This window comes from Gymnoscopelus microlampas (genome assembly GCF_963454915.1).
Source record: "Gymnoscopelus microlampas genome assembly, chromosome: 5".
Lineage (NCBI taxonomy): Eukaryota > Metazoa > Chordata > Actinopteri > Myctophiformes > Myctophidae > Gymnoscopelus > Gymnoscopelus microlampas.
In genome coordinates, this window is record NC_139942.1 from 24,003,116 (window position 1) to 24,020,017 (window position 16,902).

At 38.1% G+C, this 16,902-nt stretch overlaps 3 protein-coding genes across 4 annotated transcripts; 2 read left to right on the forward strand and 1 right to left on the reverse strand.

Moving 5' to 3' along the window:
- Nucleotides 1-501: 501 nt before the first annotated feature.
- On the forward strand, nt 502-2,178 carry LOC311045522 (apolipoprotein D-like; the record flags this gene model as incomplete). The annotated part of the gene is made up of 4 exons (XM_084057418.1): nt 502-621; nt 1,309-1,430; nt 1,583-1,671; nt 1,937-2,178. The coding sequence occupies 4 exons, from the start codon at nt 502-504 to the stop codon at nt 2,176-2,178; spliced, it is 573 nt and encodes a 190-aa protein (XP_083913544.1).
- Nucleotides 2,179-5,435: 3,257 nt separating this feature from the next.
- LOC311044996 (apolipoprotein D-like) lies at nt 5,436-15,012 on the reverse strand (the record flags this gene model as incomplete). The annotated part of the gene is made up of 5 exons (XM_084056805.1): nt 14,924-15,012; nt 7,188-7,321; nt 6,518-6,639; nt 5,902-5,990; nt 5,436-5,674 (listed from the first exon to the last, which is right to left on the reverse strand). Exons 2-5 carry the CDS (start codon nt 7,305-7,307, stop codon nt 5,436-5,438), a joined length of 570 nt encoding a protein of 189 aa, XP_083912931.1. The 5' UTR covers nt 7,308-7,321; nt 14,924-15,012.
- On the forward strand, nt 12,682-15,456 carry apoda.1 (apolipoprotein Da, duplicate 1). Of its 2 annotated transcripts, none has more exons than XM_084056634.1 (5): nt 12,682-12,755; nt 13,805-13,941; nt 14,347-14,468; nt 14,566-14,651; nt 14,909-15,456. In XM_084056634.1, exons 2-5 carry the CDS (start codon nt 13,825-13,827, stop codon nt 15,142-15,144), a joined length of 561 nt encoding a protein of 186 aa, XP_083912760.1. In that variant the 5' UTR covers nt 12,682-12,755; nt 13,805-13,824; the 3' UTR covers nt 15,145-15,456. The 2 variants fall into 2 exon arrangements, with proteins under 2 accessions (XP_083912760.1, XP_083912761.1); XM_084056635.1 differs by having other exon boundaries at nt 12,688-12,755; nt 13,808-13,941.
- The last annotated feature ends 1,446 nt before the right edge of the window (nt 15,457-16,902 follow it).

Here is a 16,902-nt window from a genome sequence, read left to right on the forward strand (position 1 = left end):
CCACTACTACTTATTTTTGAGAACCTAAGCTATTCTTTCTTGACTCATTAATGTGATTGAAAACGTGACATGTGGCATGATGTAACTATTTGGTTGGATGTGTGTAGACTATGCATGTAAACCTTCCCCAAACAGTTTGAATAACATTTAGAAAACAATCATTTGAACAGGTGCCAGTTCCCATGCACATTCCACTCCTCCATCATGGGCGCCTTATATGTAAACAAGGACCATGGGATCAGTGATGTAACTGTACAGAAGCAGAGGTCTATAAAAGTGCAGCCAAAAACGCTGAAGTTCACAGAAACCTGGCAGGCACAACTGATTATTTCTTCTTCTCCCGGTGTGTTTTTCTCTTATGTCTTTGTCTGAAAGTCTCTTAAATGTAGGATTTGTGATATTATTATTAGTATTATTCACTGAGATCATCTAGAATTGAGTACAAAAAAACTAACAGATTAACTCAAAATCATCTGCGTTGTTACAGGTTCTGGTGATAAGATGAAGGCCATCCAGGTGATTTTTCTGACTCTGCTGTGTATTCTGGCAGCCAACGCTCAGGTCTTCAAGCCTGGAAAATGCCCCAAGCCCGCTGTTCAGCAGAATTTTGATACAGCCAGGGTGAATATGAAGATCCTCTCTATTGTCGCCTTGCTAAACTAATGGCATAAGTCATTTTTTTAAAGTTTTTCAGGAAAAATAAAAAACTGATCCAAAACAAAACTATATGATATTTCTTAATCATTTCACCCAAAATGTGTATAACAAATTATGACTATTTAAATAGAAATAACACTGTCTGTCAGTTATGTAACATAAGAGATTTAAATAGGTTTAAATATGATTAAATCTGACTTAGGCCAAAAAATAAATAAAAAATGGCCTAAATCAGTAAATAATTCTCACATGGTTCTGTGCTGTAGGCCAAATAATGGCCTATTTTGGCCTATTTTGGCCTAAGTCACACTAGGGAGTATAGGCCATTATACTAAAAGGGGAGTGAACAGCATGATCCTTTTCAATTAGGAGATGGGCGATTTTACCAGAGGTGGCCAGTGTCATGAGGAGCTGATTTAGGCAAAAATATAATTTTCCTCAAAAAATGACTTATGCCATTAGTTTAGCAAGGCGACGCAATTATGTTTTCCTTATATTGCTTTTGCCACAAGATAGTATTACACTGTAGAACTAGGACACATGCAGTTTCCTCGTTAGAATAGAGCAAAGAATTCTGTATCCATTCACTAAACCGGGAACTTTTCAAGATTACTTCATGAACCGATGTGCTGTGTTACATGACCTCTGCAGTATCTTGGCAAGTGGTTTGAGATCCAGAGGATGCCTATGGTGTTCCAGAGGGGTCAGTGTTGCACTGCCACCTATAGCCTACAGAGCCCTGGAGTTGTTGGAGTGTTCAATGCAGAGCTGCTGTGAGTAGATACCATTGTTCAGGACCCCCGGAAGACGAGAAGCACATTCAGGTGCTCCTGAAGGGGATCCTTTAATAAACATCTCAACTTAGCATATAACATGCTGATAATTTGTCTTTTCCTTTTACCTTTAATTATTATTGTTTATTCAGTGCCGATGGAACTGTTAACACGATATCTGGCACAGCCAAACCCAAAGACCCTGCTGAACCTGCCAAACTAGAAGTCACCTTCTTTCAGTGTAAGGATAATCTTAATACATCACAACCATATTTGGTAAGATGTTTAAATGATTTACTAAATCCCAATGTCTAATTTCCTGTTGAGTATTGTATTTTCAATAATATACAAAATGCAGAAATGTATTGTATAAAAAGTGAACAAAGCTTCCTTTTCTAAGTGGAATATTCCACAATGGTTTTAATTTAGGGTTAAACAAATGAGTCATATTCAAACTATGATGTATATTTCATAAACCCTGAGTTATGCTCTCCTCTCTCCTGCAGACTCTCCCTCATCTCCTTACTGGGTGCTGTCCACCGACTATGACTCTTACGCTCTGATATACAGCTGCAATGACTTCGGCCTGTTCCATGTTGAATTTTCCTGGATGCTGAGCAGGGAGCCTACACTGCCTGAGGAGACTATTGAAGATCTGCACAGCCTCCTGACTTCCTTTGGAGCCAGTGTGGACAAGATGACCGTCACCAACCAAGATGAGGCTTACTGTCAGAGCATGAACCAGTAAACACGCATAGAGAACGAGTGGCAATAGTCTAGAAGTTTGAGGAGAGACCTTGTAACTTCTGGTTGCCAATTCAAACCTCCAGCTGGCAGAATCTGGGTGAGGAGGAAAGTGAATGACAAAGAACTGTCACCCAACAGCTATTGTTAATGTGCCCTTGCTCAATGGCACATACTGTATATTAGACAGGTTCCAGTGAGAACTTTTGTAGTGCCCATTGTGTTTTTTACTATAAAAGAGCCAACATGTGCAAATGGAGCCAAGATAAATAAAGCTTAAAAGTAATTGACTTTTTATTGTCTTGATAAAATCAAACATGTTTAATATTTGTGGAAGTCTTTAGTCTTGTTGCATGCTCATGTGAATTTCAATGACATGACAAGGGAACATTGTCAACAACCAATAGCCGCTTATTGTTTAAAACATAGAGCATGCCTTATAGCATACCAGCCACATATTATAGATATGTGTCATGGACAGGTTACATGGACAGGTACACATTAACACAAATACTGCTCCCCTGTACAGTAAGGATTAAAAAGAACTTGAAAGTGAAGAGAAGGAATTTCTCATTCGAAGGAGGCAGCCAGGATTCCTTAAATCACTTCAAAAAACATACAGTATGTTCCGAAAAGCATTCATGTAATAATATCTTCTGTTAATGCATCATCCTTGTTGTTTAAATTGTATTAGCTTATTTATTTTAACATTTCTCCAATTGTGGAGTTATTTTGCCATTTGAATGTGTATTTTGTGCAGCGCTGTAACTCATGTATTAAAAGTTTTTTTTCCCCCCACCTGACATTCCCAAAATTGGGACGCCAGAGTTAAAGTGGTTTAATCATCCCTGGCTTCTTTCTAAGTTGAGGTTTAAATTGACCATAAATTCATTGATAATTTCATATTGTAGTTGCATTTAAAATAAAATCCAGTGTTTTTGTCAAAATATCACCTTTTTCATATGTAATCTTTAATATTACATGTGCTACTTGGCCTTGTCTTAACTGTCCCGCAAGTTGTCATGGCATTTATCCCCCAGTTAAGTTTGTTCTTGGTCTAAATTACCGATGTGTTGTCATTGCAATAAATAAAACATGTGATTGGTCATTGACTCATTCAAGTGTTTCAGAAAATGTTTGTCACTTAGGAGGGAGTTGCTGTCATCACTGCCATTATTTAGTTGTATATCAACTGACATACCGCACGCATGGCCATCATCAAGTCTTAACTTTAACTATCGATTTAGAGTCCAAAATGCTAAAGTAATTCCTAGAGTATGACATACCAAAGATTTGAAGTAAGACATACCCCAGATGACAGTGAAGTTACAATTTAAGGACTTTTAAGATTTTTTTAATAAAAGAAAGAAAAGAAAAAAGACCATAACTGCATCAAAAGTAATCAACAAACTATACCATAAAAACTGGTCAGTGGTCAAACATTGGCCAAATTGTCAAATAATTTAAGAAAGATGCAAACATTGTGAAAATAGCAGACCTACAACGCCTCGCAGCGTTCACAATATTTATCTGTGAAACCGAGTCAAGCTAAATGTAATGCCTCAACTCCTACAATGCCAAGTGCTTGTCAGGGTGGGGGGGGGGGGTGTCCCCAGTTCAAATATGATTATTTTGGGGAGTCACGCCCTGAAAAGGTTGAGAACCACCGCTCTAACAAATAAAAATGAACTGCCGATAATGTATACAGAATCAAAGGCATTACTTTCTGTTAAACTGCTTTAGGTAAATATCAGGTAAATGCCTTAAATGTTCTATGGTCTATAGTAACTTCTAATGCATATTGTATTAGACGTAGACACCACAGAATCTCAGACTAGATAAAGGAGACCATGACACGTGCACTTATTTTCTACAGTATTGTATTAGCTTATTTATTTTAACATTTCTCCAATTGTGGAGTTATTTTGCCATTTGAATGTGTATTTTGTGCAGCGCTGTAACTCATGTATTAAAAGTTTTTTTTCCCCCCACCTGACATTCCCAAAATTGGGACGCCAGAGTTAAAGTGGTTTAATCATCCCTGGCTTCTTTCTAAGTTGAGGTTTAAATTGACCATAAATTCATTGATAATTTCATATTGTAGTTGCATTTAAAATAAAATCCAGTGTTTTTGTCAAAATATCACCTTTTTCATATGTAATCTTTAATATTACATGTGCTACTTGGCCTTGTCTTAACTGTCCCGCAAGTTGTCATGGCATTTATCCCCCAGTTAAGTTTGTTCTTGGTCTAAATTACCGATGTGTTGTCATTGCAATAAATAAAACATGTGATTGGTCATTGACTCATTCAAGTGTTTCAGAAAATGTTTGTCACTTAGGAGGGAGTTGCTGTCATCACTGCCATTATTTAGTTGTATATCAACTGACATACCGCACGCATGGCCATCATCAAGTCTTAACTTTAACTATCGATTTAGAGTCCAAAATGCTAAAGTAATTCCTAGAGTATGACATACCAAAGATTTGAAGTAAGACATACCCCAGATGACAGTGAAGTTACAATTTAAGGACTTTTAAGATTTTTTTAATAAAAGAAAGAAAAGAAAAAAGACCATAACTGCATCAAAAGTAATCAACAAACTATACCATAAAAACTGGTCAGTGGTCAAACATTGGCCAAATTGTCAAATAATTTAAGAAAGATGCAAACATTGTGAAAATAGCAGACCTACAACGCCTCGCAGCGTTCACAATATTTATCTGTGAAACCGAGTCAAGCTAAATGTAATGCCTCAACTCCTACAATGCCAAGTGCTTGTCAGGGTGGGGGGGGGGGGGTGTCCCCAGTTCAAATATGATTATTTTGGGGAGTCACGCCCTGAAAAGGTTGAGAACCACCGCTCTAACAAATAAAAATGAACTGCCGATAATGTATACAGAATCAAAGGCATTACTTTCTGTTAAACTGCTTTAGGTAAATATCAGGTAAATGCCTTAAATGTTCTATGGTCTATAGTAACTTCTAATGCATATTGTATTAGACGTAGACACCACAGAATCTCAGACTAGATAAAGGAGACCATGACACGTGCACTTATTTTCTACAGGTTTATTGCATCGACTAGATTTCATCAAGGACAAGGACAGCACAGTCATAAGGCATGTAACACACTCTGCAGCAGGCTGTGTCGTGAATCCGAGTCATTCTGTGTCTCAGAGGCCTGTAGGCTGAATCAGGAGTGAGTCTCTCTCTCTCTCTCTCTCCTCTCTCTCTCTCTCCGAGTATGTGTGCGTTTGTTTACTCGAACATGGGGCGACAGTAAACCTCATCGTGGTCTGTGGTGAGCAGCTTGTCCACGCTGCCTCCGAATGAATTCAGGATGCTGTGCATCTCCTCGAGGGTCTCCTCGGGCATAACGGGCTCTCTGTACAGGATCCAGGTGTACTCCGAATGGAAGGCACCCCAGTCAGTGCAGCCGTACACCAGGGCGTGGGTGTAGTCGCTGGAAAGCACCCAGTAGGGACCTCTGGGTTGGACTAGAGGAGATGAGTGCACGTGATTTAAAAAACAAATATTGTATGATTTAGAAACATTTTGAAAATCTTTGCCTATAATGACATGCCCAAAATAGGGACACCGGGGTTAAAGTGGTTACAATTGTTCCACTTGCCACTATCTGCACAGACAATGTTTGACAGCAAATTAGCTGTTGATAAGTGAAAGTGTTACAGATGGCGGTGCGTGACGCATTTGAGGTCCTTACATTCAGAGAAGGAGACCCCCAGCTTGGCAGGCTCAGATGGGTCCATGATCTTGGCAGTTCCAATGACAGAGTTAATGGTTCCATCAGCACTGAGAGAGGTAGAGTTTTAAAAACGAGAGACAACCATAAAACAAAGTTGCTTTGTCCTTTGACTCCTTTAAAAAAACTTCTTATTTATTCACATTGTACCATGATGGTTGAAACATTACTGGGAGTGATTTACAAACAGGACCTTTTTCACTGTGGAGGCTGAACATGACAACCTCAATTTACTTACTTTAAATTGAGGTTGTTTTTTGTATTTTGAGTGATGAGAGGTTAAGAATATCCCAGAAAGTGTATTTCGCACCACATAGTCTTAGTCAAGCTGTTCAACTAATTATTTGAATTTATGCAAGCTTTATTTGAGCCAAATAAAACCTAATAAATGTGTCTTGCCTTCGTAAATTAGACTAAAGCGTAATTTAAACTTCAGAAATAACTGAAAACATGACAGATGGTGTCACGTAATTTTTGGCATAAACATTGTCGTATGCCTCAGAGAGTGTACAAATGTACAAATTACACTCTCAGAGTTAAATTAAGTTATGAGCATATTTTCCTAGATGGTACTCACAGCAGCTCACTGTTGAGCACGCCAACAAGTTCGTCGCTCTTCAGATGGTACTGGGCAGTGCCACATTCTCCCCGTTGGAACATGTTTGGCAGCTTCTGGATCTCGTACCACTTACCGATGTACTGCAGGGGCATAGCACACAACACAGAAGGTCATGTAGGAAACACTCACGTGTGCTACAGCATGTTTTGGTAGATGGGATTATTAAAGCTGCAAAACGTACAGTATTTGTTTGGTAGAGTATTTAATACAATAGTATCTAGTAGGCCTACACCTGGTCACCTGCAGTGGTTGGAGGTGGTACTCTTCGGTTGAGAAATTTAGACCCTAGTGTCGGGACATCTATTGCTTGATAAGTAGTAGTACTGCCTGAAGCTCATCAGCATAATATTGTATTTCCCCTGGGTAAGTGGAGGTTCCCTTAAGAACGGTAGAACCTTACTCTACCATGCGGGATACCGGGGTTTGAGTCTCGGGTAGGACATGAAACCTACAGATTGCAGCTTTAAATGGCAGAAGTATATTTTACGGTATTCATGGATGGATATTTGAATTAGTAAAGAAACCCTTATGTGTTGCTCCTTTATGTGTTGCAAATTTAACATCAGATAGTAGCAAACATTAAAACCAAGGGCAGATAAACAGTATAATATAGTATTTCCATATTCACCCTGGTAGGATCAAAGTTCTGCTGAACAGCAGGATTGGGGCATTTGCCAGGCTTGTAGACCTGAGCGTTGGCTGCCACAACGCACAGCAGAGTCACAGAAATCACCTGGATGGCGTTCATCTTCTCACTAGAACCTGCAGAGAATATCAGAAGTTTGTAGTTGTGTATACGCTAAATACAACAGAGCATCATTCATTAAGTCCTACTGCTGAGGAAAGACAGGCGTGAGGCTGAATTTATATGTGCTCATCGAAAATTACTTTTCTTCTTCTTCAAGCTAACCATTAATAGTTAGCCATCCATTATTGGTTAGCTTGAAAATAACTTATTTTCAAGGTAACCATTAATTGTTAGCTTGAAAATGAGTTAAGAACAGGTTCGATTCCCAAGCCTGACGACCTTTGCTGCTTATCACTCTCTCCCTGTTTTCTGTCAGTCTCCACTGTACTATCCAAAAATATATAAATATAAAAAAGGACTATAAATTAATCTTGAGAGAGTGACACTGACAGACACGGAAAAAGAAGAGAGATAGCTGGACCCTTACCTGTATGTGTTCAAGAGAACTAACTGGTTTCAGCGAAGTTCACAGTTTTGGGTGCACTTTTATATAAGTACAAGGGGGTCTGCAGGTTACATCACTTCCCTTCCCTCCTCCTTGTTGACATATGTTTAGCAAGCAGTGGAGTGTTGGTGTGAGAGTTGGCACCTGTTCAAATTATTACGTTATTCAAACCTTTCAGCCACAGATGAAAGGTTATTGGATCAATCAGATTATAGTAGCAGCCAGGAGAGTTTTTGTTTAGCTAACAATGCTTGTGACAAACATAAAAGATTTGTATGTGGAATGTTATTGGTTTTTCAAACTTTCTTTCCACCATATTCTCAATACCTGTCTAAATTGGGTTTGCACAATACAGTAGGTACGGATTTATACATATTGGACAATCAAATACTTAAAGTCACTGCAATACCTTTAATTCTGAAGATATCTGTTGGTAGTGTAATGTTATGTTAACATAACAGAATTAATGATAAACACAAGAATCCATTGGAAAATCCTCAGTGTATTTAACTCTAAAAGGGTATTAATGGAACCAAATGGATCTGTAAGGGTTCCAAGTGCAATCTCCAAGTTACAGAACCATAAATGTCCATTTAGTTCCTAACTATCAATGATTAATCTAGGGACCGCTGGGACCCCCTCAAGGACCCATGGGAGTCCCCAGACCCCATGTTGAGAACCAATGATCTACACTGATCGACAACTGTTGGGTCATGTGTTAGAAGGAGGCATGGATCTGTATGTATTTTCTTGTTTTCGAAGATGGCTTGACAAATAACCTTTGACCTCCCAATATGTCCTATTCTCAGGCCAGTTTGACTACATGTGGGTCGTTGTTAAAGGATAACCACTAACGGTATACTGAGGGAAATACTCCGGCCACATCTCCACCTCAGATGACTTAGTTTTATTTGTTGAAAATAGGTTTCACTTATTCTTCATTGTGTGACTATGTATGGCTCTGAGATGAAAGTGTGGAATAAGCCTCATTATTCTATAAGTAGATGGAATTCACTCTGTCAGTAAATATAACAATGTTTGTGATAATTGAGTTTCTCCGAAGAATGCTGTAAATGACTTAACAGGTTTTTACTTGAAGCACTTCAAGACCAGTTAAATTAGCCTGGTAAACCATCCCTTCCACTTTTTAGTTTCTGCAAAACGTCCACCCAGCACTTGGGGCCAGACTGGTCTGCAGTAGACACATGATAATGTGAATTCACACGACTGGGATGGTTTACCAGGCTAAGCTAAAATATCGATTGATAGAACATGTATGATAAATATGACCACAATTACTACCGTATATTGACTTTGTTAATTATCTGTTTATTGGGTTGTGAGAACGCATAAATACCCCTCATTTCCCACCCGTCCACCCTTTCTCACTCCCACCCTCCCACTCTTCCCAGATGCAGACAAAACAGAAGGAAATAATAATAAAAATAGAAAATAAATAAAAGATATTACATAAAAATCTTATAGTGTTAATAGTAATAATATCAACGATAGCAATGACCGTAACAACAGTAACAATGTTTGAGCAGGCATGGGTAGACGTTCGTATTGGAACTATTTTGGTAATTAAAGCAAACCTATACAAATGGCATACAAAAATTCTTACATACAATAAACACACCTGTGTGTGCATAGGCACCAGTTCGCACGTACTGTACAATGTAAGCCCATGTATTGACCATTCAATTATCGCTCTCCTCTGGAGCCATTGTCAAGGTCTTTACATATAGTCCACAAAAGGCATCCATGTTTGCTTGTAAATTCTCAAAGAACCTTTGAGTGAAAATCTAATCTTTTTAAGGTTGAGATAGAATAGTACGTCCTTTATCCATCCATTATGAGTAGGTGGATTAACTTGTTTCCATTTGCGGAGTATGAGACGTCTTGCTAAAAGAGAGGTAAAAGAGATTATTCTCTTTATTATTCTCAGGTGTAGAGGGATGTTAGTCCCAGGGAGAACACCAAACAGGGCCGTTAGAGGGTTGGGTGGGATAGCTAACCCTGATATGTCGGAATAGGATGTGAATATGTCTGTCCAGAAATCCAGCAACCGAGGGCATGACCAAAACATAATGTGACAAATCAGCAGAAGGTTGTCTGCATCGGTTACACACATCACTAATATCTGGAAATATCCTTGCTAGCCTGCAATAGTGTAGTGAACACAATGAATAATCTTGTATTTATCTAGCACAGATTGAGGAGCTTCTCAATTTCTGCTCTGAGGAGTGTCTGAGCAGTCTCCCATGTTGTGTCACCCCTAGGTCTTGCTCCCAGGCTGTCTTAAGACGGTTAAGAGTTTCTGGGTTCAATGAATTTAATTGGTTATATATAGATGAAATTAAGCCCTTTGTAGATACAGTCAATTGCAGAGTGATTGGGCTGGTTTGGAAAGTTTGGAAATTGTTTTTGTAGAAAGTCCTCCTTGTTTTGTTTTCTTAACCAAATACTCAACAATCTCAGTAATTTTCAAGAGCAGGTCAACCGCAGCCAATACGAAGCAACATAATCAGTTGTCAAATGTGGTAATATGTTAATTATCACAGTGTATAGTACTTACAGAAACAATAAGCCGATATAAATCTAAAATGATTTACTGACGTAAGTATAAAGACCTTTTCCCACATTCAAAACACAACAACAAATCTTCAACAATGCATATAGTACAGCTGTTCACAACTAACCTTTTGAGCCCCTCCACCCGGTTACAGACAGGGTCATTCACAAAGACAAATGGTCAGAAATACAATTGAAATACAGGGGCATAAACCAAAGGCAATATACAATATATCCATTAAAATTATATCATTGTTTGGATAATCAGATTGTATTCTTTATTCAAATTCACTCCAGCTGTAATTCATTTTCATAATTGCTGGAAAAAGCTCTCAAAGAACCAATCTTTAGGTCACAGTAATGTCATGCTTATTATATCACTGCATTCCCTCACCAGCAGGCAATATTCCCAAGCGATGTGTTCATAAACACCAACATAACATATCCACACATGTTCACATGTCTTAACCTATGCTTGACCGTTGACCTCCATGACCCCTGTGTGTACACAGGTAGCAGCAGTCTAGATTAAAGGCTGTTTGTACTAGCATGTGATAAGCACTCTGCTTGTCATATAGCATTGTCAGGATCTCATTCAAAATGTCCATCTCTGCTTCTGTGTGAAAACTTTTATCTGATTAAACATCAGCAGTTTTATGTAATTCATTATTATTAATACATTTAATAAATGTTTTCAGGATCTCAGGTGCCGTTTTCCTTTTTTCTCAGAGCATCTCTCTATACTGACTAGTAAAATCCAGGACCTTCAAAGGATTTACAGTACATGTAGCTTGTGCCTTCTCTTCAATAAGGCTTTGCCAGGTATACCATACAAAAAGTGAACATTTTCGCTGGAAACAGGGCCTTTTGATGTATAACTCAACGTTGATTGATGGTAATTGATAACCACTATTTGTAGTGTTACAGTATCTATTTCCAAAACGCCAGAAATACAAACGCTTTCATCAATACTCAGTCAAGACTTACAGTAATAATCCGGACATTTAGGTCTGCCTGTGGTCTTTCAAAAGGGAAATATTTGAGCAGACTTTGTTGTGATTGACAGAAGGCTGCTCATTTTGTGTGTATACATTTTTACATGGGTCTCTTTGTACAGTATGTGTGTGTGTGTGTGTGTGTGTGTGTGTGTGTGTGTGTGTGTGTGTGTGTGTGTGTGTGTGTGTGTGTGTGTGTGTGTGTGTGTGTGTGTGTGTGTGTGTGTGTGTGTGTGTATTATTAATACTACTGTATAACATTACTGTGAAGTTCAAAGTTCAAGGTGTTTGTCAAATGCACTTTCAATACAGCTGTTACAGCAGCAACACTGTAGGCAATGTAGACATTCTTCAACAGACTGTCTGATCAGACTGAGCAAAGCTTGAGGCCAGATACTTCTCGGGTTACGATTTAAACACTAATAAGTGCTTTGCCCACACTTTTCACACCCTACATATCATAGCTTATATAATTTACACCCGCATCAACTTGGCCATGGGCAAAAAGTTGCCTTTTCCTTTAGCACTTGACTTAATTTAATATGAATATGAATAAGCTCCCCTGGACAATAGCCAATGAGGGTGTTGGCACCATTTCACTTTTGTCTAGGGAGCCCCAGTTTAATATGCATTACACATATACGCATTAAGTCCACATATTTCCTTTTGTACATGTGTATGGAGTTACAGAACCGTGCATTTGGTTCCTAAATCAATCATTTAGCTGGGGACCCCCTGGAACCCCCTCAATGACCTCTAGGGGTCCCCCAGATAAACATTGAGAACCAGTGCCCCTAGTAGTGAACAGATTCCTCCACAGCACTCTGCAATACAGCATGACATTATAATATGTGTATTGGAGGTGGAATGACCATTGCTGTCAATATTTAATAGCAATGAAAAAGTGGTCAATCTTAAAATGTGTGTTATTTTGTAACTTTCTAAACGGAGCAGGGAGTTGTACAGGACCTATATTTTTCACCAGAGACAATCCAACACATCTTGGCTCTAAACATTAACTTTCAATCAGGGTTATGAATACCTTTATGTCTGTAGATAAACATTTTCTGGAACTGTTTTTAATAACAGTTCCAGAAAATGTTTGTCTAAAGATAATATTTTAACAAACTCTCTAAAAAGAAAATATCAAACATGCCCCAGCCAACACATCAGAAGTCGAAAGGGCTATGCATCTAAGGGAAGGGACTTTTTAGTTTGTTTTATAACATTTCTACTGGTATGTGGCCCATGACTCCAATTTGCTAATGCCTTACTTCATGTCCTAAATAAGGCCAGCAGCCAGCTCTATACAAAGGCAGCAATTGATGACACAAGGTTCTGTGTTGCAAAACCTCACAGAGAGAACTACTCTGGTAAATAGTCAAGTGCTTCTCCAAGGAATACACAACATATCTTTACCATCACTCCACAGCGGTAAGATGTGATTTTTGTTGATGTAAAGTATTGTAGAGATTTATTTCAAAATGGTTCAATGACTGGATATCATCAGGAAAGATTTATTCGTCAAAACTGATAGCGTGTTAGTGAGGACCCATATCACCCGAACTATGGAAGGTTTGTAGAGTCGCGGTTCCATCGAAACGGGACAAAATACCAAAGCCTTGTGGGCAAGACAGAAAGAACACAAAGAACTTCCATTTACCAAGCGATAAGACTTTTGAATAAATAACATTCTGACATACACTAAAGGTGATGTTTTAGTGAATAATATGAAATTATTTTTAAATTGAAGTACCTTTTATTTTAACACTTCAGCTTTTTATGTGCTGATGTTTTTATATATAGTTGTATTCTGTTTTTATTAAGGAACTGCAAGTCTGAGGAGCCCTGGCAAATTAATTTCACCCTTCTTTTACTGTAAAGTATTTTTTAAGGTGTGACAATAGAATAAAGTCTTTCTGATTCTGATTATTTGTTTCACTTATTAGCCAAGGCACTGTGTGAATGTCTTGCTGCATACAGTACATGTACTTTGTAACATCTCTTCTTGAAAGCCAATAGAACTGCCACTCTGTTTTTACACTCTTCTTTATTTGGTCTATTCTATCTATTGGGTAGTAAGGATGGCACATCATCTTTCATAATCTCCAGTTCCTACTTCTTCCACAAACATAAATACCTAACCATGCCCTATTTTCCTGCAATTCTCACTGGTAAATGTTTTGGGTAGTTACCAAGACCAACTGGAACTTACAATGTCCCTGCTTGTTTAGCTCAGGCCTGATTTGTGTTGTACATTACAACAGTGTATTGTGATGTTTCGCTCAACAAAAAATACTTATTTTCTGCAATAAGTGAAAATGTGACACAATGTGAAGAATGACTTATACTACGTTGTACGACTAAGTATAAATCATTCTTCGGCGACAAAAGTGTCACATTTTCACTTATTGCAGCTGAAAACTGTTTAGCTTTACTGTTTGGTGATAGTTTTGTAACCCGTGGGTTCTAATCCTTTCCAGCAGACCAAGGCCCTGTGACCATGAGTCCATCATTTGCTCTATTACTTCCACTACTCCTCCCCCTCATCCGTGCCCAGGTGCCACACTGGGGCCCATGCCCAGAGCCATCTGTCCAAGCTACCTTCAACATAAAACAGGTACCACCTGATTTAGATATAGAATATATTACCCTCATATACCAATGCTGGGCAGACAGTCATTAAGTTGATTCATTTTGTGGATGAAACCTTTTCCAACTTGAATCATAATTGCAAACCCACAATATGTTGAAAACAACTTTTAATGATCAACAAACATTCTTCCAATGAAGGCTTGTAACTTAGAAATGCATATTAACACAATGCATATAAACACAATCAAACCATTCAGATCATTTGTAGATTGTTTTGGTTTGTTATTATAATATTAATTGTTTAATGGTTAAATGGAAGATTGCATTACATTGATTATCAATGGTAATGCAGGTGTGGAGTTGATAGGAGGCCTATTCGCAGTTTAAAGCATAATTATATTCTCTGAATGCTTGTGTATTGCTCTCGTAGTTTATGGGGAGATGGTTTGAAGTTGCCAAACTGCCGGCCCAGTTTGAGAAGGGAAGGTGCATTGAGACCAATTTCACCATGAAGGCAGATAGCACCATTCGAGTGGTCAGCTCTGAAATATTGTGAGTACAATACCATAATCACTTTTGTTCAATTATGTATGGCTTAGCCCATATTGTCCACTTCTTTGAAACTGAATTTTAATATGCAATATGACAGAAAGGGAGAGTGTAGACGAATTGAAGGCATTGGAGTAACAGAGGACCTGAAGAATCCTGCCAAGCTGGGAATCAGCTATTCCTATGGTGAGCATGACGTATGCCTACATTTTGACATTGTCGGACTCGTACAGATAAATAAATCAGGCTTTACATGATGCAAACCATGAAGGACTTCATCTTCATGTGATGTGCTTTTTGATCAGGATCATGTGATGCACCTTGTGTATGTGTGTGTGTGTGTGTGTGTGTGTGTGTGTGTGTGTGTGTGTGTGTGTGTGTGTGTGTGTGTTCACAAATCTGTATCCTATATGTTCACCTTTGTTTACATGTGTATCAAACAGTGCTACCCTACTCACCCTACTGGATCCTGGCTACAGACTATGTCAACACAGCCCTGGTGTACTCCTGCACAGATGTCTTGAGGCTTTTCCACGTCGACTTTGCGTGGATCCTGAGCCGAACACGAACCCTGCCGGGTGCCGCCGTCGAGAAAGCTAAAGAAGTATTCACCAACAACAACATTGACGTGAGCAGAATGGTCGCCAGCAAGCAGCAAGGCTGTGACAGAAGGCTGTGACAGAGCTCTGTGAGCGAAGGGCAGCACTGGAAAGACGACACAAGATGGCGTTGTTGACAGGGAATATTTGGGGAAATCCTTTCTGTCATGTTTTTGAATTATTGACTAACTGACTAATATTCACATAATTATGACTTTAGGAATATTCTGTACAGTCTTGTCTTAGTTATTAAAGCCTTATTTTTTCATTATAACAGCAGTCAATATTACAGATAAAGTTACAGTATATGTAATCATATTAGGGTTGTGTAATTTGTCTCAAATTGAAAATACACTGCCCCGTATTAGGATAAATAAAATCAGCAAAATCCATACCATGTGAGCTTAATTCATTTAAATACTGGTCACTTTCACTGCTGAGCAAACCTCAAAACAAACCAGGGTTTGTGAACAAGCTATTTTACTATAGAGGCCTACTGTACATACTGTATGGCCTACTACTACAAACCATTTTAAAGGGTGACTCAGCCCCATCATACATTTGTAATATATTTCCTGATCACAAGAAAATATGAGCTTAGAAAAATTCAGCCCATGGCCAGAAAAAGCATGGAGTCCATGCCATGGACTTGAAAAGAAGTGAATAGTTGTTTAACAGTTTTTGCCACCCCAGTGCAGGGCAGCCATCTCCTCTGATGGTACTGTGGTGTAAAGTAAGTACATTTACTTAAGTACTGTACTTAAGTAGGTTTACTTACTATTTTGAGGTATTTTTTTTTACTTTACTGGAGTATTTCCAATTTTCATTACTTTTACTTCCACTCTACCTCAGAGGCAAATATTTCACTTTTACTCCACTACAATTATTTGGAAACTTTAGTTACTAGTTACTTTGTAGATTTATTATTACAAAACATATATTACCCACTTCAGCCCTGTACACATTTCGGCCATTTGAAAATAGCCGATCTACAAGCTTTGTGAGCTTGTGGTTCTGCTATTTTCAGTGAGATGAGTGGTAACCCTGTTACTTGTAAAAGAGTATTTCTACATTGCAGTATCGATACTTTTACTTAAGTAAAACATTTGAATACTTTTTCCACCACTGGCACTGCATAAATGCAACTTGTTATAAAAATGTCAGAGCTTACATCATTTGGAAATGTTGCAGAGCCTTGAACTTCATAATTGACTTGTCTGCACTCCTTCAGCCGTTGCTTCTGGAATAGTCTTTTTTTGTCCACTTGCCACCGAGGCTCATACTATCACTTTAGAATTTAATTAATACTCAGAATTTTAGAAGATGCTCATATATTCCAAAGTACTGAAGTACTTTACTTGAGTACAATGTTGAGGTACTTGAGTAAAACCCTTTTCTGCTACTTTACACTCTTACTTTACTACATTTCAGAGGGAAATATAGTCACTTTGTGGATTCAGAAAATATAAATCAGCGAAGTTATAATTATTATATATCAGTCTATTCAAATCTATATGATATAATTGTTTCACATTTATTTTAATCTATCTATTCTACTGTATGTATCCATACAAACACACACACACACACACACACACACACACACACACACACACACACACACACACACACACACACACACACACACACACACACACACACACACACACACACACACAATTTTCCCCACAAAAAACAAACAACATATAAACAAAGCAGAACATATTAATGCTTCAATAATTATATTTCTGTAATATACTCTATATATATTTATTTTTTCAGTAGCCTAAATAATGATTGTACATAATGAGTATACTTTTACTTACTTTGATAATAAA